At 40.3% G+C, this 26667-nt stretch overlaps 3 protein-coding genes across 5 annotated transcripts in view; 2 read left to right on the top strand and 1 right to left on the bottom strand.

Annotated features, from left to right (window-relative positions):
- LOC138982417 (glycylpeptide N-tetradecanoyltransferase 2-like) overlaps positions 1 to 4421 on the bottom strand; it is a 72514-nt gene extending 68093 nt beyond the window's left edge. For both annotated transcript variants that reach the window (XR_011460864.1, XM_070355695.1), the window contains exons 1-3: positions 4306 to 4421; positions 2493 to 2757; positions 247 to 394 (exon numbers count right to left, since the gene is read on the bottom strand). Coding sequence is in view for 1 of the 2 variants with exons in the window: in XM_070355695.1 (XP_070211796.1) it covers positions 247 to 394; positions 2493 to 2757; positions 4306 to 4409 (517 nt within the window). In the remaining variant the exon portion in view is untranslated. The remainder of the gene's footprint in view (positions 1 to 246; positions 395 to 2492; positions 2758 to 4305) is intronic.
- Positions 4422 to 4575: 154 nt separating this feature from the next.
- On the top strand, positions 4576 to 15892 carry LOC138982414 (calaxin-like). Of its 2 annotated transcripts, XM_070355691.1 has the most exons (8): positions 4576 to 4727; positions 9215 to 9349; positions 10408 to 10515; positions 10938 to 11023; positions 12063 to 12137; positions 12790 to 12897; positions 13279 to 13356; positions 14785 to 15892. In XM_070355691.1, exons 1-8 carry the CDS (start codon positions 4667 to 4669, stop codon positions 14785 to 14787), a joined length of 654 nt encoding a protein of 217 aa, XP_070211792.1. In that variant the 5' UTR covers positions 4576 to 4666; the 3' UTR covers positions 14788 to 15892. The 2 variants fall into 2 exon arrangements, with proteins under 2 accessions (XP_070211792.1, XP_070211791.1); XM_070355690.1 differs by lacking the exon at positions 14785 to 15892 and having other exon boundaries at positions 13279 to 14054.
- Positions 15893 to 17003: 1111 nt separating this feature from the next.
- Positions 17004 to 22120, top strand: LOC138982413 (proteasome subunit beta type-3-like). The gene is made up of 6 exons (XM_070355689.1): positions 17004 to 17147; positions 18336 to 18520; positions 19863 to 19970; positions 20715 to 20892; positions 21657 to 21751; positions 21921 to 22120. The coding sequence occupies exons 1-6, from the start codon at positions 17145 to 17147 to the stop codon at positions 21967 to 21969; spliced, it is 618 nt and encodes a 205-aa protein (XP_070211790.1). The 5' UTR covers positions 17004 to 17144; the 3' UTR covers positions 21970 to 22120.
- Positions 22121 to 26667: the final 4547 nt, after the last annotated feature.

Genomic DNA, 26667 nt, shown 5'->3' with positions numbered 1-26667 from the left:
TTCTTTAATTTAAGAAGACACATCTAGCAATTGTTATAAACAGTCTGCCATGCAGCTTTCAACAACTCAAAACTAATTCCTACAGAAACAGAAGAAAAACCAATCATGCATGGCAAGACAAACAACTATCAAGAAAGATCTGTCAGAAGACACCAGTATGCCATGCAGTAGTCGACCATACCCCTTATCCCAACTCCCCCCATTCCAAACCATCTCATGTCATTCTCATACACACAATGCCCTTACCAAACTTGGGAACAGGCTGAGTCTCCCAAAAGTGGAACTTTCTCTGCCTGGCCTCCTCAAAGTTCTTGGGCGCCACTGCTGCTTCCTTCAGGGTCAGCAACTCCACAGCTTTCTTCAGCTGAGCCAAGTTGTTCATTGGAGCGCCCTCCTGCAAAAGTCACCATCAAATCTTTAACACATGGACTTTTCTGATCTGATGATAGATTAACAGTAAAACCACACATTCTACCTAACTTTGTAACTTTGCCCAGGCCGATTAAATCTGCATACAAAATAGTCAGCCTTTCCATTCAAAGTGAGCAGATATTGCCAAATCAGAACAAAGAAGGGTTGGTTTCTTTGTACAATAACAAGTGTCAAGGTTTCACAATATTTACAGTAGTTTCATAAGTCTTCTGTAAATGTTATGCATCAAACGAAACAAAAAGAAAACTTTAAACAAACAAAAAGCCTTCATTTATGATTAAATGTCTCACATACTTTACTTTATTTGGTGTTTAAACGTCGTTTTCAACCATTCAAGGTTATATCGCGACGGGGAAAGGGGGGAGATGGGATAGAGCCACTTGTCAATTGTTTCTTGTTCACAAAAGCACTAATAAAAAATTTGCTCCACGGGCTTGCAACGTAGTACAATATATTACCTTACTGGGAGAATGCAAGTTTCCAGTACAAAGGACTTAACATATCTTTTTAACTTTCTGAGCTTGATTTTAATCCAAACATAACCTAATGTTTTTGGAATCAGGAACTGACAAGGAATAAGATGAAATTATTTTTAAATCGATTTCGAATATTTAATTTTAATCATCATTTTCATATTTTTAATTTTCTGAGCTTGTTTTTAATCCGAATATAATATATTTATATGTTTTTGGAATCAGCAAATGATGAAAACTAAGATGAAATTATTTTTGGATCGTTTTATAAAAACATAATTTTAATTACGATATTCAGATTTTTAATGACCAAAGTCTTTAATTAATTTTTAAGCCTCCAAGCTAAAATGCAATACCAAAGTCCAGCCTTTGTCAAAGATTGCTTGACCAAAATTTCAATTAATTTGCTTAAAAAATGAAGGCGTGACAGTGCCGCCTCAACTTTCACAAAAAGCCGGATATGACGTCATCAATGACATATATATCGAAACAAGAAGGGCAAAGCCCATACGACTCACATGCTTGACCTTTACATGACCTTGACCTTCAGCTAAACCTAGCAATGACATCATACACTAAGAACTGCTTTACACATTTTTCCTACCAAAATACATGTGACCTTGACCCAGGTCAAGGTCATCCAAGGTCATGCAACACAAAGCTGTTAATTCAAGACATAGGAAGTACAATGGTGCTTATTGGCTCTTTCTACCATGAGATATGGTCACTTTTAGTGGTTCACTACCTTATTTTGGTCACATTTCATAAGGGTCAAAGTGACCTTGACCTTGATCATATGTGACCAAATGTGTCTCATGATGAAAGCATAACATGTGCCCCACATAATTTTTAAGTTTGAAACAGTTATCTTCCATAGTTCAGGGTCAAGGTCACTTCAAAATATGTATACAATCCAACTTTGAAGAGCTCCTGTGACCTTGACCTTGAAGCAAGGTAAACCAAACTGGTATCAAAAGATGGGGCTTACTTTGCCCTATATATCATATATAGGTGAGGTATTAAATCTCAAAAACTGCAGAGAAAATGGGAAAAATGGGAAAAATAGCTGTTTTTATACAACATTTATGGCCCCTGCGACCTTGACCTTGAAGCAAGGTCAAGATGCTATGTATGTTTTTTGGGGCCTTGTCATCATACACCATCTTGCCAAATTTGGTACTGATAGACTGAATAGTGTCCAAGAAATATCCAACGTTAAAGTTTTCCGGACTGACGGACGGACGGACGGACGGCGGGACGACTCGGGTGAGTACATAGACTCACTTTTGCTTCGCATGTGAGTCAAAAAAGAAAAAATGGTCTGAGGATATTATACCCAGGAATTCTAATATGAAGTTTCATGAAGATCGGCCAAGTACTTTCCTCGGAATCGCTCTACACACACACACACACCACGACCCTCGTCTCAATTCCCCGTCTATGTTAAAACATTTAGTCAAAACTTGACTAAATGTAAAAAGAGTATACAAAAAATAGGGTCAAATGTCTTTTCATAAACACTAATTTTCTGGTCCCGACACAAATTCACAATGATCAAAAACATTAATTTTTCCACCAGCGACAAACCTCATTATCATCAGCATCCTCGTCTTTATCCCCATCACCATCATCAACTACTTTCTTGAAATCCCGAGAGCCCTGGCTTTCTGAGTCGGCTTCTTCGCCAGACTGTGACTGGTCACTCTCTTCCTGTTCATTGGCCGCCAGAATGTGTTTTCTTCGAGCCATCTCATCATTGGAAGCCTGGTTGTCCGAGTCACCACTGGAGCGCTCAATGTCACGAAGCTTCCGCCTCTTCTTTTTGCTCTTCTTCCTTGACGCTGCATCAAGACTGAAATCAAACAGGACCTAGTTTTAAAATAGATGTACTGTTTACACATTAAAGACCATGAACTGACCATATCTTCTCGAAAAAGCTGAGCAACTTCGGTAAATGTTTGTGTTAGTGGCGAGTAGAAAAATGTACCTGGCGAGTAGAAATTTTCATCTACTCGCCAAAGTTTGCTCAAACAAATTCGAACCTCCTAACGACATTGTATCGCGAAGTGACTTGTGAATTGTCAGATCTTCAATTTTCACTTTCACAACATCAACGTGCGCGCTTTCGAAACATTCATTCGATCGAACAATTAGCGATGAAGCGGACGAAGACTGGCGAATCAGACAATGGAAAATTACCGAAGAAAGCTAAGTCTTCAACAAGTCAGTGAACCTTTGTTCCAAAATGAAAGAAGGAATTTTCATGGCTTTTGTACGACGAAAGCACAAACAAGATGGCGTGTGCAGTTTGGTTCCAATCTCCATCTATCGCCGGTAAATCTGACTTTGTGACAGGCACAGACAATTCTAAAAAGGAAACACTGCAACAGCAAGAAGCACATTTCAGCACGTGATGCTCAACTTTCACGACAAGGAAAACAAGTCGGTGGTCAGGCCTCAATTCAGTCAGAGTTTAAAAAGCAAGAAGCAAACAAAAACCAAACCGACAGCATCGATCTTCAGCTCAGATTGAACAAGGCTTATCTTTTGGCAGTGAAAAACAAATCAGAGTAGATGCATTCCGCTGAGGTGTACAATGATCAAATGCTAGCCTCAAAATTAGTTAAGTCATCTTGTTGGTTTGGCTAGTAAAATGTTTTATTTGGCTAGTACATTTTGAGAAGCACTCGCCAAAGGCTAGTGCACCGTTCTCTGGACTTTCAGCGCTGGTTAGTCCAGATGATAACTCTTACTACTGCTAGTGCTAGTAGTACTTCAGTAGTAGAACCGGGCGTTCACTAGTATCACTATCAGGCATGATTCTGCCATCAAAACGCAAGGCACTGTTCACTTTCCAAACTCAATTCTTTAATTGTAATGTATTTGTAATTCTACTTTGAAAATCTAACCATCTTTAACTAGTATAATCACACTCAAAGCCTCATTAATTGGAAAAAAATCAGAAAACACAATAGTAGGTGACTGAAACGTTCAAGATCATCACTGAACTGACTAGCAGAATTTTAATAACTGAGCACAAATTTAACAAGAGAACCTGGGGTGCTGCACTGTAAATTACTCCTGGTTGTACAACTTGTACTTGTAGTCAGTAAGTCATGGTCAAAAAAAAATATATTTAAAACAAGGCAAGAGATGCTTCAGATGCACTGTACACATGAGGTTACACAGAAGAATTCAGTGACTTTCATCCACATGGAATGCCGTATAGTTCCGCACGGATCTGATTAATTTTGTCAAGCGTGCTTGCCAGCAAACGAACCCCAGCAAACTGTACTGCGGCTCCACCTGCACCATTCAGAGGCTTGCAACGCAACCGCATCATACATGTTCTAGACCACATGAACAGAGAGTATGGGAATAACAATTGAAAGGGTTCAACCTTTCTTCCGTTGGATCTTCACTTTCTGCATCAGCCTCAACAGCACTTGGATCGGCATCCAAGTCTGAACTCTCGATGTCATGCAGCGAGTCGACGTCCGCCATGTTTCAACTCTATGTGCGAAACTAACTTATCATAACAAAAAGAAAATATTTTAAACATTTCTAACAACGATTGAATAACAACAACGATTTGTCGCTCTTGTTAATATTTTGTTTAATTATTTAAATATTTTGGAAAACAAACAAATATTAGTACCGCAGCCGGGACATGCGTAGTCGTCTTGACAACTAGCGTCCGTCTCGACACTTCTTGCTTGCTTCCTAGCCAAGTGTTGTGCTCACACTTTACAGACATCGAGATGGGGTCTAACAGAGCACAGCTGGAAAAGAAAGTAGCAGAACTCACAAATAAGACAAAGCGTAAGTTACCTGAGCTATGTTTTTGTCTGTATCAGTCTTTTAAAAAGGAGATTGTAAGTGAAGAAAATCGCTGAAAACCTGGCACATAATGATGTGTCTTGTTATTCCCACTTCAGGCAGATATTTTCTGGAGAAGGAGTGTTGCGGCACTTTTTCAAAAAGAGGAAGACTTTGTACTGGTAATCTTGAACTTTAGCGTGTTAAATTCATAGCTCAGAATCCAGTGTCATTCTTTACTTATTTTTGATACAAGTCCATGTAAGCAAGCCAAAGAACATTTGTCGTGAAATTAATTGACGGATTGAGCTTCAAACTTAAGCATAATTAATTAATTTGGTTGTTCAATCGCCGAAAATGGTGTTCGTTGTCAACCATGGGACATCATTTACACGAAAGAGTTGTCTCCCTTGTCTGATCATACGGATAATTCCTTCTTTGACCCATGTAAACAAAATGTTCATCGGAGTTCATTCCGTAACTTCAAAGGGATCTAAAATGACTTGTTATGATTACAAGTGCAGGTTCTACAAATTTGGAGACTTAAATGCCTCTGGATTCTGAGCTATGAATTTAAGACACGCATTAAACTTTATTTTAACACGCTAAAGTTCAAGATTACCCTTTGTACTTTATTTGCTAATCGACAATAGAACGGATTCCTGTGTAGTAGGAATGTTTTATGTGAAGACAAAAAACAACTATATGTATAAACCTGGCCTTCACGTCCCAGTAAACATTTTGGGTGCGCCGCGCATGCGCCGCGCATGCGCCGCGCATGCACCATACACCTGCGCCGTGCATGCGCCTCATGGAACTTTGGTGCATGCGCCTCAGTCAATACTATGATCGTCCACTAGTCGACGCGGCGCATGCGTATATGGTGCGCCTGACCATCGCGTGACCATGCCTGGAGCAGGTGACATGCATGCTAGAAGTCGATGCGGCGCATCCCAAGTAATTCGAAGTAAAACAAAATTCGAGTTACTATGACTATGCATGTACACACTGTTGAAAGACATATTGTAATATCATACACGGCATCAAGCAATAATTAAGGACACAATTGGAAAACGTGTAAAGAACATGGCAAGTAAATAACACCGTTACCTCTTATACAATTGATGATATATATATACCACACACTTGTTATTCGCCTAAATGCTTGCGGTGTGCTGTGTCACATGTAAGAAACCAAAAGAAAAAAGGACTTTACTTTGGCGAAAAGAGCATTTGCTGCTTGTTTTTGTACATAACTGCTATAACTGTATTTTTTCCGCACACTTACATGTAAAAAACATAGAGATATAACTTACCATTTCAAATTATTGACGATGAATAACGAATAATAAGGGGAGATCATGATGACGTACATGTCTATGGTTGCACAGTTCCCGCCCTTGGTTCGAAAACCCGGGGAACAGGATCAGAAATATTTAGTCGCTGGAACCTATAAGGTTATACGGCGACTTATCAGATGATAATGTTTCGAACTTATCTTTTAAAAATTAAGTAAACTAATCTATGGAATATTTTGGAGTTCCATTGTGATTGGTTAAACAGATCTATCTATCTTCTTATTATTTTATCTACTGTGTTTACATTTGAAAACAGATCTTTTCCGACGCCCCCCACTAAATTCTTTTACAAAAAAAACAAGACCTATAGGCTCTCGAAAACTTGATTTTCATAAGCACATCCCCCCCCCCCCCCCCCCCCCCCCCCCCCCCCCTCTTCGTTCACAAAAAAATCCGCAGGCGCTAGCTCTTACGGTTAGGACGCCGCTCTCGTGAAACGTTTTGGGGAAATCAAGCTGCTTGCCGTCAGGGGCCAGATATTGTTTTGCCAATTGTTTTTTAGTGTACCCCTTCAATAGCATGATACTGTCTTAAAAGGATTTTGAAATCGCTTGAGCCGTTTAGCCGCCGAATTAAATTAAAGAAATAGCTATTTGGACTTTTTCACATTTTAAAGCTGGTTTTTTGTCTACCGTCTGCACGACCAACCCACAATCCGATGTACCTTTCGGCTCTACGTAAAAACAAAATTAACAAACAAACAAACCAACAACAACAAAAACCAAGCAAAACAAATACACCCGCATTTCGGAACTGCGCGGCGTCGGTATGGCGCATTGACAGTGGCGATGGTGTAACCTAGAATTTAAATGCACCGGCGCGTAGTCTCCGCGGCGTATGTCCGCGCAGGTGGGATCGCCCAAGCGACGGTGAATGCATGCGCGGCGCACCATAAATGTTTACTGGGGTGTAAGTAAACAATCCTGCGTTCCGGTCAGTGACCTCTGTTACCAGCTGTACCGCCTTTACTTTGGAACCTTCAGACAATATCATTTGATTAATCCATGTGTGTGTGTGTGAGAGAGAGAAACTTGGTACATTGGACCCCCCCCCCTCTCCCCCTTCAAATGCAATACAGAGAGGGCTCATTTCTACCGAGAACTGTGAAGGACTGGAACCGCCTTCCCAATGAGACGGTGGAGGCGGCAACGGTTGATGCCTTTGTGTCGCGGGCCTCCGCAAACTAAGTCACAGTACTCACAACAAAAACTAGGCTTCTCCGGACACGGACTCTTTGCTATGATTTACGGACTATGATAATGATAACGACCAGAGTACGCAAATGGACTGTAACAAAGCACCACCCTTTTCATGCCATAAACATACGGACAACGCACTTTTACTTTCTGCGCACCCACACAATGGAATTCTCTCCCCTTTCACATCCGCCACTCTCAGACACCCCAAGCATTCAAACGAGCACTTAAAACGCACCTCTTCAAGAAATACAACCCCTGATTTTGTTTTCTCAGTCCATCAGTAGGCTACATGTAGTGTATTTGTTGTTTTAGTGATAATGTGATAATGTATATAAACATCTAGGGCTGTTTTCAGTATTGTTGATAACATGTTCTGTTTGATTAAGGGTATTCAGCTGGTATTTCCTTGTTTTCACTACCTATTTTATTCATGTTTTTATTATTTAGTTAGTGGAAGAATCTTTTGTAATGTATGTTTGATGGTGTATGCTTTTAATTAAGCGTTGCTGACTATGAATGTAGATGTAAATGCTTGTATAACTGTGTTTTAATCTTAAATGTGTCAAGCGCAAAGAGCATAATTGTAAAGTTATGATGTTGCGCTATATAAATGCTCATTTATTATTATTATTATTATTATAATGATCATTATCATGATCGTGGGCATCATTGGAAAGAAGAAAAACAAGAGGCGAAGCCTTCAAGGCTCACGTAAGAAATCGACAAACAGTAACACAAACTCAATCACTCCGTCACACATACACACACACAGTACACACACACACACACGCACACACACACACACACACACACACACACACACACACACACACACACACACACACACACACACACACACACACACACAGAAAGAGCATAGGTGAAACTGTGCAAGAAAGCGAGACACTAGATCTAGATCTGTCTGTCTGCATGCAGCCAACTTACATGGACACGACTGCCAACTAGTCTCGGCCCGCTCAAAATAACAATCACCGAGACTTTCAGTAATTCCATCGCGTGACGTCTAACCCTCGTACGTCATAATGTGACGTCAATGTAATATGACGTCTTCAAATGTTAAAGTTTCTACCACAGACATACATACATACGCACGCACGCACGCACGCACGCACGCACGCACGCACAGACACATAGGCTACACTTACGTGAGCCAAAAATGTGTGTGTGTGTGTGTGTGAGTGCAGGGCGGGATCTAGGCAGAAGGGCTGTTAACCCCCCTCCTCCCCCTTACCCGGCAAATGTACCTTTTTCTCTTGGAGAGACCAAAAATACCCCTTTCAAGTGCTAAATTTCAAAGACGCTGGGAGGGCACACACCACACCGCCTGGCAAGCCCCTGTACCCCATGTAGCCGCCTTTTGGAAGCCCCTCCCTCTCATGCATGAGGTCCAGCCCTGCATGGTGTGTGAGTGTATGTGTGTGTGAAGTCACATAGATGTGCTCTAACAAGAAGGCAAAGATACTTCTGTTACAATTTTTCCAGAAGGCAATAAACATTTTCCCCTATGTGTGTGTGTGAGTGTGTGTGTGTGTGTGTGTGTGCAATGTCACATGCATGTACTCTAATAAGAGGACACAGACACCAATGTTGCAATTGTTTCCATTTTTATTACCATGCTCCCACCACTTGTCACATATTGCCAAAATCGGCTCCTGTGATGTATCCCACAACCAACACCTAGTGAGTATCCAGATCCAGAAGTACAGTTGAACCCCTTTTTTAAGCCCCCTCCCCCCCCCCCCCCTCCACCCTAATAAGATTCCCTCGCTTTTAAGACCCTGTTTTCTCAGACCTTCTGTTTATACCCTCTGTAAATTTACCCCCATTTTAAGATCTGATTTTCTCAGTTTTTGAGGTCGTAAATTGGGGGTTCCACTGACTGGTGATGTCACTGTGCCTTCTTTCCTTGCAGTGAACAAACAGGTTGTGCAAAGCCTTGTAGAACACTACCAACAGAAATGCAAAGACAAGGGACTCGACCGGGACACTGTACGTGATGATCTCATGAACCAGTTTGACATGTTGGATGATTTTCTCCTCGACAGAAGTGAGTTTATCAACAAAATGTATAATACATTAAAGATGAAACTGTGATGTACGTTTTGAGCTCTGAAAATGAAAACCTTAAACTTGGAAAGTAATTTGGTAATAAGAGTTATAATATCCCACATGAAAAGGAAACACAGATTCATAGTGCTCAGTACTGAGTGAGTAAGTGTGTGTGTACGCAATTTGGTGAGCACTCTGTTTTGTTGTTGTGTTTGAATGTATTATGTATTGAATGTACTCAAGCCAAGCAACATTATAAGATGTTTGGTGGCTTGTTGACAGACCAGCTTTTTTGTTGGTCCAAGGGGATAAATATGAGACAAAAGGCGATATGCTCCCCGAGGACCAACAACAAAATGCTGGTCTGACAACAAGCCACCAAACATCGTTTTTGTCATCATTTTGGTTGTGCAACAAAATGCACAATAACTCACAGGGAGACGAATTTTTAGAATCCAACTCCGGGCCACAAAGCATCGTCACAGTAGCACGAGATAACACGTCAAACTTGTATCAATGTATGTGACGTCAAACGTAGCTTGTTGACGCTTTTCTTCCAGTCTAAAAATGTACAGAGCTGCGATCATACCTGTGAGTTCAGTAAGTGTTGAGCATATTTCTTTTCTTTTAAGTGTTTATGACTTTTCGTTGTGGATTTTGCGATTACAGAGATAAGTTGCAAATTGACCATGATCGAGTCGCCGCGGTAATTATCAACATTGATTGGGTCTTTGAGAGTGAATGCTTACAATCGTTGTCCTCGGAAACACAAATCCAAAGCCGCGATGGTTCCACACATCAAACAATCAGCCTGATTGGCTTTTACTTTGACAATCCACGTTTCACCTGAAAGCTCAAACCCATTCACCACCTCGAGTTATTGCATGGGGAACATGAGATTTATTTCCCAGGTGTTCGTGAATGAAAACTCGTAAAAATGATGACAATCCTTTTTATTGCACATCGTTGTAATAAAGTCTTATGTCTTACTGTTAGATACTGGTTTTTTGCACTGTTTGAAATGACTGATTCTAATGATGAGAACGGTTGTTCCAGTCTTCAGGACCTTCGACATCAGTGCCAACACCCAGCATTTAAAACTTGATGATTATGTGATGGGAATGGCAACCTTTCTTACTGGAAACCTAGAGGACAAAATGAGGTGTAAGTGGAATTAGTAATTACAAATGTTGATGCGTATCAGAGGTGCATGTGTTTGATGTTATATTTGAGCAAAGAAAATCCAACAAAAGATTCACTTAACTTTTATTTTAGTAGGTTTAGTGTTCCGACAAAAATACATCCATTTTTGTGCTTGATTCTTTTATTCTGTTTTCTTCAAGTTTAAAAAAAAATCTTTTCATCTGTGACTGGTGTACTATTTGTAAAACTTAAACATTTGTTTGACCGATTACAAACAGGACTCAGATGTGTATTAGATTTGTTTTTAAATCTAACAGCTGAGATAAGCTTTTGTTTATTTGTTTGTTCCAGGGTTTTTGATAATTTATTTCTTTCAAGAAAATGTAGGTGTTGAACATGTGATTCATGTTCTTGATGTGTTGCATGTTTGCTTTGGTTTTCAGTTTGTTTCAATGTGTATGACTTGAATGGTGATGGCTACATTACACGTGAAGAAATGTTCCAGTTTCTTAAGAACAGTATGGTCACGGTAAGTCAATGTTTTTTATTTACAAGTGATTGGCATGCTATCGATCTTTCTAAAAGATATTTGAAGAACAAAAGAATGCTTTCCTTTAGTGTTTAGCCTCCCACGAAGTGGAGGTCAGGGCCTCTATGACTTCTTTTTAACTTGTTTACCTAGGTTCGTTAGACTAAAATGAAAAAATAAAATCTCTATGTTTGGACACAGACACATGCAGATCGCGGCTGTTCACAGAGCTTCATTTCTGCCCCCTTAGCCGCAGGCATGCCGAGCTATTTTTAGCATGTTTTCAACCACCGCTCTACACAGCCGTGCTGGCTTGCTCAGAGCCATACAACTGATAAGTACTATCTTCCCGTGTAGCGCAGAAAAATTTGGGTATAACAAGAAAGCGATTTTAACAGTGTGCTGGCTGCAGCGGTTGGTAGCCTTTGCCTTGACTATTTTTAACTCGCACTAAAATGCAGGCCGTACAAACACTCACACAGATGCTGTGTTTTCCCAATCAATAACTCACAGAGAATAAGAAGAAAATCCTGCTACAGTGTGGTACCTGCAATGTGAGGCCTCTCTAATACGTAATAGTCACCTCCCAATAAAGAAAACCTCCTGTTGTCTCTTTATCTGCCATCTTTACCAAAGTGTGCCTATTGCGGCAGGCCACCTGCAATGAACTTTTGGCTGCTCCCAGTGGAGTCCTTCGGTTGCAAGGACCACTTGCTGTACTGGAAGCAATGTAAATCAACTGAAAGTTTAGCTGAAATCATGCTCATAAGGCAACAAAAAAAAATAGTCTGTTTACGGTAACCCGACCGACCCTATTTTTTTCGCGCGACCCTAGACTTTTTTTTGGCATTTGGCGGGGGGAAAAAAAAACATCCAAAATAACGTAAAAATATGGTTTTTTGGAAAAAAAAAAGAAAAAAAAAATCCCGACCTACCGACCCTATTTTTTTTTACCTATGTTACCGTAAACAGACCTTTTTTTTTTTTTGCCTAATGTTGACAGACTGTACCTACAACTTGCTTTGTGATTGTTTTTCAGAAATCTCATGACGCCGATCAAGATGATGCTGATGAAGGCATCAAAGAGCTCACTGAACTGGCTTTGAAAAAACTGGTGAGACTTCTAGTTTTTGTCTGTTAATTTGTTTGTTTGTTTGTTTGCTTGTTTGATAGCTGTCGTCTAAGTGTTTGTGGGTATTTGGGTATTCTTTTTTGTGTTTGGTATTTGGTATATTTTATTGTCCTTGGGGAATTCCCTCAAGGAAATTGGGGCTGCTATCCCTGCATGCAGCGACAGAATCTCGCTACCCTTTTTTTCTGCATGCATGTATTTTTGTTTTCCAAGGCCTAAGACGTTCACTTTGACCTTGGGATCTTTATCGTGTGCGTAGATCCACACGGGAGTGTTCAGGCACTTAGGAGAGTCTGCACAAATTAGACTCTGGGAAATAAATCCCTTGCCTAACATGGGGCTCGAACCCATGCTGATAGCAACAACTGATTTTGAAGCCAACGCCGCTACCAACTGAGCTTTGGACACCCCAATTTTATCATATCATTGTCTTCCTGTGACAGTTAACATGGTTTATTTATATTTTTGTGTTAGTGCTTGCATTAACATACAAGTTGAACATCCCAAAATTTGCGCAGCATCCAAATGTACACCATCATTTATAGTTGACGGTGAACATGAAGAAGGTTATTTAGTTTGTGCATTTCTTTGTTTGTTTTCCATTTCTGGTAGTGAATGTGCTTTATTTTTTCAGGACCAGGATGACCATGATGGCAGAGTGTCCTTCAAAGACTTTCAGGCAGCTGTGTTTGGCGACAAACTTTTGTTGGAGTCCCTTGGGCAGTGTCTTCCTGATGAAAAGGTCATTTGTATACCACAATACAGTAATACTTTTTTTAAATCTTCATAGAGAAATTACTTTTGCGACTGACAACAAGTACACTCTGAAACACAATTAAAGTATTAAGACATTAAAAACACTTTGATATAATATATAACTTGGCAACATTTATTTACTATTTTATGGCCGTGAAAAACACTGCAGGGGTGAATGCGACAGAGGAGACAGTTAATTTAGAATGCATGCATGTATTTAGAGGCTTAAAAGTGTCTCTCCATGTAAATGTGTGTGTGTGTGTGTGTGTGCTTAAGTGTGTCTGTGTCTAAGGGTGTGTGTCATTTTAAATGTCCTTTTTTATATCCAGAAGCACATATTTTCCTACCTTTGCCTACTGTATTTCAGGCCCGATGCCGATACCTGAAAATGCTGGGTGATCCTGATATGAACCATCAGCCCACAACCATCACCGCAAAGAATCGAGTGAGCACCACCAAGAGAACAAAGTTCCCAGAACAGCAACGTGCTTAGTGTGTAACAAAATTAACTTGAAAAAGATAGATAGATAATTTATTGCCAAGTGTACAATACATGAATGAACATAAAAAATACACGAGGAAAGCAGCTTGCTGTGTGATAAAAACAAAAATAAATAGCATTCATACATCACTGGCGCATAGCATCATACATACATGGGTAAGACAATTTGGTATCACAGTAACTAATACATACACTATACAGACATGGTGAGAACTATGAAACTCTAAGAGCTATCGGAACCACAATAAAAGTACGCAGAATAAGATAGGATCCCCCCCCCCCCCCCCCACTATCAACTACTGTAAGAACTGAACATGTTCCATACTGATAAAATGTACCTCTAAAACAGCACATAAAAATAAACTCTTCCAACACATCACAGTGGTTAAAGAACGACTAAAACTACTAAAACATACTAGATGTGTATTCCGGTAATATAACCAGCTGCTAAAACATAGTCTGGCTTCATCGCGTCACAGTGGTGTCACCATACTAAAACCCACTCTATATATCACAGTATGTAATGTCAGCTACTAAAACCATACTCCTAGAGCATCCTAAAACGTGTCACAATCTGTAGAGTTCATTTACCGGTTATTAAAAGCCAGGACAGCCTGGGGGTAGAAACTGTTTCTGAGTCTTGCCGTATGGCATCTGAGGGTTGGGGTTGGGAGGCAGTGAGGGAAGATGCTAGGGTTGGGAGGAACTTGGGGTTTGGGGGGCCATGAGGGACGCATGTTTTGGGTGGTAGGGGAGTGGGTTTATGTGGAAAGCAACGTTGAAGACTCAGACAATCAAAATGAGGGGATCTTGATACTGCGCAAGACATTCTTTCTTTCTGTTTGATCAATATTTTAACGCGCATGCATGTCACAATGTATCGATTGAACATTGGATTTCCCTTCTTTGAGCCATGTGACATCAGAGGCCAACAAAACTTCATATTTAGGCGGCCAGCCGAGACAACAAAATAGTGCATGATTGTGTGCGTTCAATCATAAAAACTTGGAGGAATTCTAACCAGAATCGATCGACACATAAATGTTATTTGTATTTTGAATAACATATATTGTACTTAGTGATGGTGTATATACCAGAACAGTGACTACTGTTAATATGAATGAAATGTGGGAAACCTGAACTGTTATGAATGAAATGTGGGAATACTGTTTTTGTGTCTTTTTCTTGTTTTTCTGCAAAGACTTGAAGCGTTAATTGGTACTAGACCATTCCTCATGGTTCCAAGTGACAATGCTGTGGCATTAAAAGGGAAAAGTATTCAAAATCCGTGAGAAACAACACACATTGCAAGTTCATTTTGTATTATTTATTTGTTCTGTTCCATTTCAAGAGGGTATTGTTCTTTTTCAGTGACAATGACAACATTTTCATCCTTGAATTTGAAGGAAGGACACAATTCAGTTTGATTAGCCTAGAAATCCATCCACTTTCTTTTATTTTTTCTCTCACAAGTCTCCAAAGAACGTCTGTGATAATTTTAAATCTTTCTGTTTTAAAGCTTTATTAGATCAGTTTATCCAATTTATTTTTTTGTTTTGAATAAAAAGACATCTGATTTACATCATGTACAATTTTATTCAAAAGGAACCATTTCATATGAGGCAACTGTGTGTGAAATTTTGTATGAAGATTCACCCCCGGGATTGTGTTATTTATTTATTTATTTTTAACTTTGATTTACTTATTTTGTTTTGAACGTACTTTTCTTTTTATATTTTCTTTTTTTGGGTGGGGCAGGATCATAAAACATTTAGAAGTGATTTATATGGATGCTGTAATTCTTTAACATTTATACTCTTCACATCCAAAGTTTAGGGCAGATGTTAGTGTTTACTGCAGTGATGATTTCAAAGTCTAGCAGTCCTTTGAAGACTTTTTCACCTGAAACATTACGCAATTTTTGTGTCTGCATTTTTTTGTTTTGTACATATACTTTCCTAGTATGTTCCTCATTAACCTGTGTTAATTCTGTAAAATTAATTCTGCTAATTTGTCATGTCTTTTGATAAAAAAAATATTTAGAAAAACCATGCACTTTTAGAGAATAATTTGGAACCACCAGAGAATGAACACTAGAGAAAATGTGTGCAATGACAGCAAAACGAACAAAACAAAATTTGAGAAGACAAAAAAGAACAAATCCAATATCTAGGTCTTTTAATTTACCTCATGCAGTACTGAATGCATGTAAATCCCAGAAGAATAATTTAAACACGGACTTTGAAATTGCAGATATTGAAACAAGTGGAATATTGGATTCAGGTTTATCAAATTGGAAAGAAATTATAAACTCATCAGTAATTCTGGAATGTTTAGGTGACTGTGAAATGAAAAAAATAAGTAATATATGGTGTTACTTTTTTTAATATTTCCTTGAGAACAATTTAACATATATGTGAACAATAACTGACATGGACATGTGATCAGAAAAAATAAAGAAAAATGTACAGAAATGAAATATTTGTGAGACTTTTGGTTTCTTTTTGGTGTGTATGTGTGTGTGTTTGTGAGTGAATATATGAAAGTTTTGTATCAAAAATTATGATTGCATACATGAAATATTCCACCAAAACGAATTCAGAAAAAAAATCTTGGATGAGACATTTAAAACAAAGTCATTCTGCTTTTGTTTTTTTCTTCTTCTGAGGATCAAAGACTCTTGAAGGCAGACCCATAAAACAATTGGAATGGCTAAGAAAATACAGTATATAAATTGCACACATTTCTCACATAAATACTTTTTAACAGGAAAAAAGCATTCACTCAAAATGCTTTATATGCACAGGTTTGGAGCTTTTCATAGATCTCCAGATAATACAATTTTGGAAAAAAAGATGATCAGGTTATCATAGATTGATGCACACAAACACACATACATGCAATATATTATGAAATAAACTGTGTGTTTGTCTGTTTGTTGGTCTCTATCTTTGTAGTTGTCAAAGTTGAGACCTTATTTGTTATAAAATAATAGAAATCGAACCGACATATTTTGACCAGAAATCAAACTGAAAATAAATGTCATTGTAATGTATCAGTTTTCCAAAGGGCAAGATAAACAAAGATGTTTGGGAAACAATTTTTAAAAAGCGCTTGATCTTGTTTGTTTTGTTTTTAATTCATTTATTTATATATTTATTACTATTCCCTGTTTTCTTCTTTTTTTACCTTTTTTTTGGAGATGTATAGTGTATAATTGTTTTGCTTGTGCATCGGCGTTATTTTGAGAAAGGCCATAGGTGGAGAACTGACGAGTCGGTTCCCGAGCCTGGCCGAGCACCGGCCCGGGGACCGACACTCTCCAGAACTAGCTACCTTTATTTTTTGAGGACCATTGTTCGTTCATTTTATAAAAAGCTTTTCTTTTAACTTCAATTCAAAGAACTGTGGTCTTTGCTATATTGGAAAAAGATGAATGGAGATCATTTTTAGACTCAGAAAGATTTGAATTTCGGCAACAGCGCGAGTCACTGATGTGAGATATGGGTAACTGCCGGTTCCCGAGCCTGGGGGCTCAAGCACCGACTCGTCGGTTCCCGAGCCACTCCGTGGTTTGAGGCAAGTGGAACAAGGGAGGCAATCATGCCTAGCTTTGACGACTTGCGTCCCATATAAAAGCTCTTTAATGTAGAAGGTATCGCGACAAGTTTCCGGTCTGGCTGACTTGCAATTTCACTGGAAACGGACAGTGGACAGTCGAAAATAACAAAATGGTAAGGACTTTTATGCATTGCCACTGTTGGAATTCTTATCTTGATTTCTGAACTTCTCTGTATTTACCGAAAGCGCGATATGCGGAAGCCTGTGGATGTTTGATTGAAGTAGAATATCGGTAGCATGTGATCTTACACAAAATTCTTCAGCCTGATCATTATTATCATACCTCTCTCTCTGGGCGAGGGCTGGTTGAAAAAAAGCTCGTTGTATTGCTTATGCCACAACCCTCAAAAAATAAGATTTGATTTGATTTGATTTGATCTCTCTCTCTTTTCCATCCTTCTGTTTGTCAGTCAGTCTTTTTGGTCTCTTTTTCTCTGCCCTTTCTCTCATTCTCCTGTAAAGTTCTGTGTAAGCCTGTCTTGTGTGAACGAAAACATTGACTGATTGACATCAACAACCAGTCTTCTGGAGATGCGGCAAAAGAAGCTCTGTTGTTTCAGCACTGCCTGAGACTAAGAAAACACAGCTGAAATCTCTTTTTAGGAACAACAGGTTTCAGACAATAGTGTGTCACTGTCAGTCCAAAGGTGGTAAGAAAACGACTGTTTGACTGCAAAATGTTTGAAACCAGAATGTATGACGTGATACCAGATGCAGCAGAAACAGCTTCGGAGGATGTGAGACAAGACATGCTCTCCCTTTGGAGAGGGCAGCAAGTGAACTGGGTTCCTTCAAAGAAGAAATTGAGCAACTTAGCACAGACTTACATGACTATCTGCATGTTATACGAACATTCCTCGAGACTGGAGCAAGACTATAAATTATGTCTCTGCCTTTGTGTTGACTAAAAAGCAGCTTTGTTATCCGGCAATATGATCGATCGCATTGACATTGGACTCGGACTAAAGTTACTTTCGACTTGGATGTTACGAAGTGGAAAATAATTGCGGGGTCTGGTTTTGTATCATACTCTTGTCGCGCGTTATATTCTGTAAATTCCCCATTGCAACGGGCCGACAGCCTATAGCAATTAAACTTTTGTATTCGTATTCTCTCTCTCTCCAATTCTTCAGACGAGCTACATACAGTAGTTTCCATTGTCAGAGTGCTGAGAACATGAACTCTGACGTCGACTAATTTGTTATAAAGTAAAGTAATCCGATTTTAACGAATTATAAACACCTCACCATTCATAAAGATAAAGGAATAAACTGTTTTTAACAACTGTTTTGTCTGTGCAGAGCATCCTTGCATACAATGGCGCTGCCATCATTGCCATGAAAGGCAAAGACTGTGTGGCCATCGCAGCAGATCGACGCTTTGGTGTCCAGGCACAGACAGTCAGCATGGACTTTGACAAAGTCTTTGAAATGGGACCACACCTATTCGTTGGTCTTCCTGGACTTGCTACAGATGTACAGACTATGTATGTTGCAACTGTTACATTTGTGTGAAAAGGTGTCATAATAGTTGTGTACAGTGGAGTCCGGGTACAACGAATCTCAAGGGAGATACCTTTTAGTTTGTTATATCAGCAATTCGCTGTAGAGTTTTCAACCCTAAATGGCCTTAAGACAAGTTTTTCCACTCACCTTCAAATGATCGTCCCATCGATCTTTCCTTGGAGAGTACAATCTCTGCATGTTTTCAACAGCTTCATAATATAATCCATAGAGAGAGGCATAGTTCAAATGTTCACTTTACTGTCACAATTTTAGAAGTAAAATTTAAAAAGTCGTGTAAAAGCATGTACATGTACATTCTGATCAATCTCCGTGTCCGTCAAAAAAGACACTGCACATACTGACACTGCCGCGACACATGTACTAAGCTGTTTTTAAAAAGTCCAGAATGTTTGTCTGACGCTGCTCAGAACTGGCACACTTCTCCACTGTACACTCCAATTTGGAGATCATATCCAAGTCACAGACATCGCTGCACTTTGCCTGCAAGTAGCGACGTAGGGTATTGGCAGCAACACGTGCTTTTGTGGTAGTTGGTGTTGGGAGCGGTTCTGGGTCAACACAGCGGCGGTGGCTGTTCCGTGCACCTCCCGCTGTTTGTTCAGAGTTCGCTCATCACGCGATGTGCACTTGTGTTTGTGTATTTTTGTGTATTTTTGTCTTTGGAGACAATTATTGACATCAGTTTGTTGTAGCCTTGTGACTTTTAGAGACAAAACGGCTCTGGGGCGATGAAAACGTGTTTGTTGAAAGAGGGGTTCGCTATGCAAATGAGTTCAAAAGGTTCGATGTAGCCGGAAAGTAACAAGTAAGAAATAGAAGGCTGTCTGCCGGGAAATCAATGGCAGTTTGTTAAAAGAGGGATTTCTTTATACCCAGGTTCGTTATTGCTGGATTCCACGGTATCATGGTATGTGCTTGTGACTGTGAGTACATGCATAGTTATAAAGATTTTAAGTAGCCTCTGGAAGCTCTCAAAATACACCCTCCCTTTCTTTGCAGACACTGACTGTTGGCTGCGCTTACGGCCACGGTTTGTGGTTGAGTCCTGCCATCTCATAGGTTGAAATTATGCAATATCGCTGTCGGGAAGAATTACACATTTCATGTTATTGTAGACCATGGATGATGGACATGTGGGAAAACGTTCTTTTTATGGCTGAATGTTTTGACAGAAATATCATAATTATAACCACATAGATAGCGCATCCTAGGATATAATTAACTCTCATCTAAATGTATTTTACACCATGAATTTATTGCTGACCTTTGTAACTGTTCAGTCACTATTTATTTTGTTTTCAGTTCACAGAGGTTAAAGTTCAGACTGAACTTGTATGAGCTGCGTGAAAACAGACGTATCAAACCACAGACGTTTATGAGCATGGTTTCCAACCTGTTGTATGAAAGAAGGTGAGGTTTTTCATGTAACTGAGAGGGTGTTCAATTTACTTGTTTCACATGTGACATCCTTTGTATTTTTCAAGTTGCAGCCTATTAGTATGAGAAATTCTTTTCCTTACTTCAGCCTTTTCTGCATGGTTATTATGCATGAATTATAATTTTCTCACACTGATGGATGCAGATTATAGAACAGTAACGGTTTGAGTCTGTTTAGGACGGGCGCAGTGGCGTGGTGGTAAGACGTCGGCCTCCTAATCGGGAGGTCGTGAGTTCGAATCCCGGTCGCTGCCGCCTGGTGGGTTAAGAGTGGAGATTTTTCCGATCTCCCAGGTCAACTTATGTGCAGACCTGCTTGTGACTTAACCCCCTTCGTGTGTACACGCAAGCACAAGACCAAGTGCGCACGGAAAAGATCCTGTAATCCATGTCGGAGTTCGGTGGGTTATGGAAACACGAAAATACCCAGCATGCCTACTCAACGAAAGCGGAGTGAAGCTGACTGTGCTCTCAGAGTATAGTGTGGGGAACCCATATGGGCAAACGAGCTCACACGTAACCAGAAAAATTCTGGAACGCTGAAGAAGAAGAAGAAGAAGAGTCTGTTTATAGCAAATGCATTCGGTTGTAGGAAAAAGAAAAAACGTTTCTGAACACAAATTTCTGGGAACATGTTTCACTTATTCAAATATGAATAAGCGTTTACAGTGCAGGTGAAGATAACATTTAAACTGTATTATTTTTTGCTGGTCTCAGGTTTGGACCCTACTTCGTAGAACCGGTCATAGCTGGTCTGGATTCCAAGACGAATCAGCCTTACATAGCCTCCATGGATCTGATTGGCTGCCCCATGATCACCGACGATTTTGTGGTCAGCGGCACTTGCTCGGAACAGATGTACGGCATGTGTGAGTCCTTGTGGGAGCCTGATCTGGTAAGCTGTAATTTTCATTTTTTGTTGTTGTTGTTGTTATGCTGGGTAAGAACTGTAACAAATGGAAAAAAAGGGAAAGGAACTTGTTTTTAAGCGAAACAAACATTCAGATGCATGCTGTCATATGCACACACCGGCTTTGGACATGGTTTTGTTCAGCCTACAGCTTCTGCGCGACCAATGATAACACAGGGTGACTTGTTGCATAGTAACAGTAAATTCACTGGCATCAGACCTCAAGGATGTTGCATACCATGTACCACTAACTGTGACTTGCTTCTAACAAAACAAAAAGTACCCTGTATTTGTTTTGTTTTTTGCATATTTCATAGTTTGAACATACTGTCTTTTAGGTACTGTGTCTGTACACTATCCTTCAGGAATGCAGAATGTAAGGATTTGCACATCCCTTGTCAGTTGAGTCAGTTTGTGTGTCAAGGTTATTGTGTTTCCATTGGCCATTATTTTCACTTCAATGCAATTGGGTAGCTTTTTACCCACACCATCAGAGGTTTTCAGGTTTCAGGGGATAGATCCGTCCTGATGTCTGCGATTTTTGGAAGAACATGTTTACGCTAAATTTAGTTCTTCTTCTGCGTTCGTGGGCTGAAACTCCCACGTACACTCGTGTTTTTTGCACGAGTGGAATTTTACGTGTATGACCGGTTTTTTACCCTGCCATTTAGGCAGCCATACGCCGTTTTCGGAGGAAATTTAGTTGTTCAGTACGAAGGATTTTATGTGTAACATACTCTCTATTGCAGAGCCCAGATGACTTGTTTGAGACCATCTCCCAGGCACTGATGAACGCATTTGACCGCGATGCACTGTCAGGTTGGGGAGGTGTTGTCTACATCATGTGAGTACATGTGTTTTATATATGTCAGGATAGAAAATGTAGTTGCTCTTGTCTTTGAATCTGTGGACAATAACATGAAATAGATTGTGTGTGTGTGTGTGTGTGCTCTTTATAGTGTGTGTGTGTGTGTAATAGTATGTGTGATAACGTGCCTGTTTTTTTGTTGCAGTGAGAAGGACAAGGTGACAAAGAAGCTTCTCAAAACTAGGATGGATTAGGGTGCATCATTTCCGTTTACATCAGATGTTTTTTATATGTGTGTCAGAAAAAGACTCTTTTGTGCCCATCTTGATCATTCATCATGTCTTTGTCATCCATGCTACATGTTGTTGAGAACTTATTCGAAAGAAATGTCAGATTTAATTTGAATGTGCAGACTTTTTGTTGTTGTTTTCAGTGTGTGGGTACGCTCATGTGTTTTTGTGAGTGAGTGAGCGTGAAGGAATTCAGAAACATCCATGACAGACATAACACGGTTTGATTACCTGTATTCATTATTTGTCACTTCTCATCACAGTATGCTGGAACATGTTTTCATTTAACATCTGCAAATCTGCATTCAAGCTTCCAAATCATTCTCACATATTCAAAGAGCACACAAGGGTTCTATCATGAAAATTCACCATGTTCCAACACTTACACTAATCTTGCCATGGCAAGTCAGGTACAGTGGAGTCCGGGTACAACGAATCTCAAGGGAGATACATTCTAGTTCGTTATATCAGTAATTCGCTGTAGAGTTTTCAACCCTAAATGGCCTCAAGACAAGTTTTCCCAATCACCTTCAAATGATCGTCCCATCGATCTTTCCTTGGAGAGTACAATCTCTGCATGTTTTCAACAGCTTCATAATATAATCCATAGAGAGGCAAACTAACAGCGGGAGGTGCATGAAAAGCGTCAGTTTTCACGATAAAACTTTGACTCGCTCATTCACGGGACATAACTGCACTCCGGACTGTCCACAGTGTTGAGCAATTTAGGAGACTTCACTGCCTGAGGAGAGTGTTGATTCAAACGAACGCGTGGTTCTATATCGCGTCACTCGGTCACGGATCGGAGAAAACAAAAAACAGTTCCAGATTTTGAAACCATGTTCGTCAGCCATTGTTTTTAGTGTGATAGGGTGGAGTGGAAGGGGGGAAAATAGGCCAGGAAGCATAAATGAGACGCCAAGACAGAGGTTGCGATAACGTGACTTTTAATTAACGTACACCAGAAGCAAACACCAGAAAGTAGACACCAGAAAGTAAACACCAGAAAGTAGACACCAGAAAGTAGACACCAGAAAGTTAACACCAGAAAGCAGTGTAGATTCTCCTCAGTGAGCACACGTAAAAGGAACAGTAAACACAAGAGCACAGGTTTCGGAATTCAGTTACAACCACACGTCGACCGACACATATCAGCAGCACACAGCTCAGTATTACAAATCGCGTTCTCTCCTCTAGTCTAACTGGTCAGTCTTTTAAAGGCTGGCCACTTCCGATACCCTGTGGCGATAAGCCAATAGGGAGAATACCTAGGTGTCAGACAACGGGGGGGCGCGTCGTCTTAAGATTGCCTGCCCAATGAAAAGGGATCGTTACCGAGGCATGAAGCCGTGACGGTGTCACGCACCGGAAATATTACGCACACCGGATAAGGCTCATTAGATTACAAGCAGTGTCAAAGCTGATACACAGAAGGGGGGGGGGGGGGGGGGGGGTAAGAGACTAAAACCTCCAAGCCACCTGGCATCTTCTATGATGTACCCTGTCAAAAGAAATGACACCCACTTGACAAAACGCCGTCCAACGATACCCAGACAGTCTGGCGGCACATTACATAACGACCACCTAAATCTGGGATAAGAGGTTAGAAAGGAATCCGGTCGAGTCTTCCCTACGATAGTGAACACACAATACTCCTAGCGGGAGACACAACTTGGGTCAGGGGAAGATGATAGACAGGGGAGGCAACTGAGTCGGGCAGGAGATAATTACACAAAAAGACTGCATACGCCACTTGACTACATCAGCAAGACAGACCACATGTGCACGAGCTTCGCTCCCGTCGCGATATAACCTTGAATGGTTGAAAACGACGTTAAACACCAAATAAAGAAAGAAAGAAAGAAAGCACGAGCTTCGCTGACGTACATCGCAAAATGTCATGACGTCACCACAACTTTTGGTTTTGGTTCGATCTGTTCCGTGCACCTCCCGCTGTTAGTTTGTTCAGAGTTCGCTCATCACGTGATGTGCACTTGTGTTTGTGTATTTTTGTCTTTGGAGAGAATTATTGACATCAGTTCGTTGTAGCCTCGTGACTTTTAGAGACAAAACGGCTCTGGGGCGATGAAAACGTGTTTGTTAAAAGAGGGGTTTGTTATGCAAATGAGCTCAAAAGGTTCGATGTAGCCGGAAAGTAACAAGTAAGAAATAGAAGGCTGTCTGCCGGGAAATCAATGGCAGTTTGTTAAAAGAGGGATTTCGTTATACCCAGGTTCGTTATAGCTGGACTCCACTGTACATTAAACTTCAATCAAGCATTATTATAGTAACATTCTCAGAAGTGTGAGTATCATTAAAAAAAAAGTACCAACAGTTTGACAATATTGTGAAACAAAAGACAAACAAATATTAGACACTAATAAAGAAATGAAGACTGGAAGACAATTTTTGATTAATACATTTTTATGACATTTTCCTTTACCTGGAATGGTTAATTTACGAACATGCCAATATCAGCTTGGAATGCTCTATTTAGTTACAGGCATCGCAAATTACACATACCGTAAAATCCCTAGCAAACGCCCAGTATTTAGCAAACGCCCACCCCCCACTTCTGCCCAAAAGTTGTGCAGAGGTGTCAATACCTAGCAAACGCCCACCCGGTTTAAAGAAAAGACGTTTTAGGACAGTCGGCCTCGTATATCAACAATTGGTGCACACTGTTCGATGGTTCTCGCGAGTTTTCTTCCAGAAGAAGCTGAGAGTGGAGACGACAGTGAAGACGATGATGTTGACTTCGAATGACTATAATGAGCCCACGATCATCAACCCTACCAGAACTCCAAACCAGAGAAGAAACGGTGTTTGTGCTGACGTTATTCCGAGAATGAGAAGAATCAAAGTCACTTGTGGGTTTTTTTTTCTAGCACAGATTTATTTGTGTAAACAAACGGTGTGTTTAATTTTCATTAAAATTGCATAAATCACATGGTAGTACCACTTTATTTCTCTCGTAAAGGGGTGTATACCTAGCAAACACCCACACCCTACTTTTACCCGAAATCTGTGCGGAGGGGGCGTTTGCTAGGGTTTTAACGGTACTTGTTTTACAAGTTTTGGCTCTGCACAACAGCAACTTCACCCAGGCTCGCAAACGGGTCTTTCTGTCAAAATGTCACTGCTGAACTTCTCAATCAATCAATATGAGGCTTATATCGCGCGTATTCCGTGGGTACAGTTCTAAGCGCAGGGATTTATTTTTTTTATGCAATTTATATCGCGCACATATTCAAGGCGCAGGGATTTATTTATGCCGTGTGAGATGGAATTTTTTTACACAATACATCACGCATTCACATCGGCCAGCAGATCGCAGCCATTTCGGCGCATATCCTACTTTTCACGGCCTATTATTCCAAGTCACACGGGTATTTTGGTGGACATTTTTATCTATGCCTATACAATTTTGCCAAGAAAGAATCTTTTGTCAATCGTGGGATCTTTAACGTGCACACCCCAATGCAGTGTACACGAAGGGACCTCGGTTTTTCGTCTCATCCGAAAGACTAGCACTTGAACCCACCACCTAGGTTAGGAAAGGGGGGAGAAAATTGCTAACGCCCTGACCCAGGGTCGAACTTGCAACATCTCGCTTCCGAGCGCAAGCGCGTTACCACTCGGCCACCCAGTCCTTCTGAGGTTTCAGATAATGTTGTAATGGGAATGTTCAGAAGCAAAGCAAGAAAGATCTGCAAAATGGCATTGCTTGCTTGTTTTGGTCTTGAACTTCTAAGTCATGAGGGTACACAGCCTTTGACCACAGCAGTCATGAGGGTACACAGCCTTTGACCACAGCAGTCATGAGGGTACACAGCCTTTGACCACAGCAGTCATGAGGGTACACAGCCTTTGACCACAGCAGTCATGAGGGTACACAGCCTTTGACCACAGCAGTCATGAGGGTACACAGCCTTTGACCACAGCACCAATCTTTTCAAGGTTGACAGAGTTTGATGACTTTTCGTAAAATTTGATAAATCAAAAGAACAAGTGAGGTAAGTTTATGAAATGTTAAATTACAAGTTGTAGTGTGGTGTATATACAAAACGAAACGTTCACTAAAACCTTGATCTAATCTTGAAAGTGTATGAATGAGATGCACACCAGACAAATTATACTGCAATGAAGGGTGATGTAACTTAGCATCAGATGGTGCTGTGAAGATGACAAGAAGCAAAATAACAAAACGAATGACTCAGGCAGGAAACTTGTAATGGGAATGTACAGAAGCAAAGCAAGAAAGAGCTCTACCACATACATTCAGTGCTTGCTTGTCTTGATCCATGGTATAGGAAAAGCTTCCTGTTGCTAAAAAGAGGTTAGGCTGAGAGATTGCACACAGACTGCTGTGGAGCCACAGAGGAATCAAGAGTTTAATAGAGTTTGATGGCTGTGTTGTAGGCTAAGCTTTCTCTTGCTGAACCTGGAGAAACAGGCTACAGTGTTTTTAGTTCTGTTGATTGCAGACCCCACGGAGGCCAGCTAGTCAACTTGCAGCAATGGTGATGGAGGCAATGAGAACCACCCATGCCTCAGACAAATGACCTTATGTTGTCGGCCATTGGTCACAGAGGCTCCAGTCAGCTTGCTGTGTGGGTAGAGGTGAGCAAAACATTCCCTGCTTGCTCCCAGATTGGAAAA

This window comes from Littorina saxatilis, linkage group LG12 (genome assembly GCF_037325665.1).
Source record: "Littorina saxatilis isolate snail1 linkage group LG12, US_GU_Lsax_2.0, whole genome shotgun sequence".
Classification (NCBI taxonomy): domain Eukaryota; kingdom Metazoa; phylum Mollusca; class Gastropoda; order Littorinimorpha; family Littorinidae; genus Littorina; species Littorina saxatilis.
The sequence above is the reverse complement of the archived record's forward strand: the minus strand, read 5'-3'. Positions and strand labels throughout refer to the sequence as shown.

What these genes read in the sequence shown, in the direction of transcription:
- LOC138982414 (XM_070355690.1), top strand. Translation starts at nt 4,667, where the DNA reads ATGGGGTCTAACAGAGCACAGCTGGAAAAGAAAGTAGCAGAACTCACA. An exon ending in ACTCACAAATAAGACAAAGC is followed by an intron (nt 4,728 to 9,214) that starts GTAAGTTACCTG and finishes CTTTCCTTGCAG; the next exon opens with TGAACAAACAGGTTGTGCAA. An exon ending in TGATTTTCTCCTCGACAGAA is followed by an intron (nt 9,350 to 10,407) that starts GTGAGTTTATCA and finishes CGGTTGTTCCAG; the next exon opens with TCTTCAGGACCTTCGACATC.
- LOC138982413 (XM_070355689.1), top strand. An exon ending in AACCTGTTGTATGAAAGAAG is followed by an intron (nt 19,971 to 20,714) that starts GTGAGGTTTTTC and finishes TGCTGGTCTCAG; the next exon opens with GTTTGGACCCTACTTCGTAG. An exon ending in GGAGGTGTTGTCTACATCAT is followed by an intron (nt 21,752 to 21,920) that starts GTGAGTACATGT and finishes TTTTTGTTGCAG; the next exon opens with TGAGAAGGACAAGGTGACAA.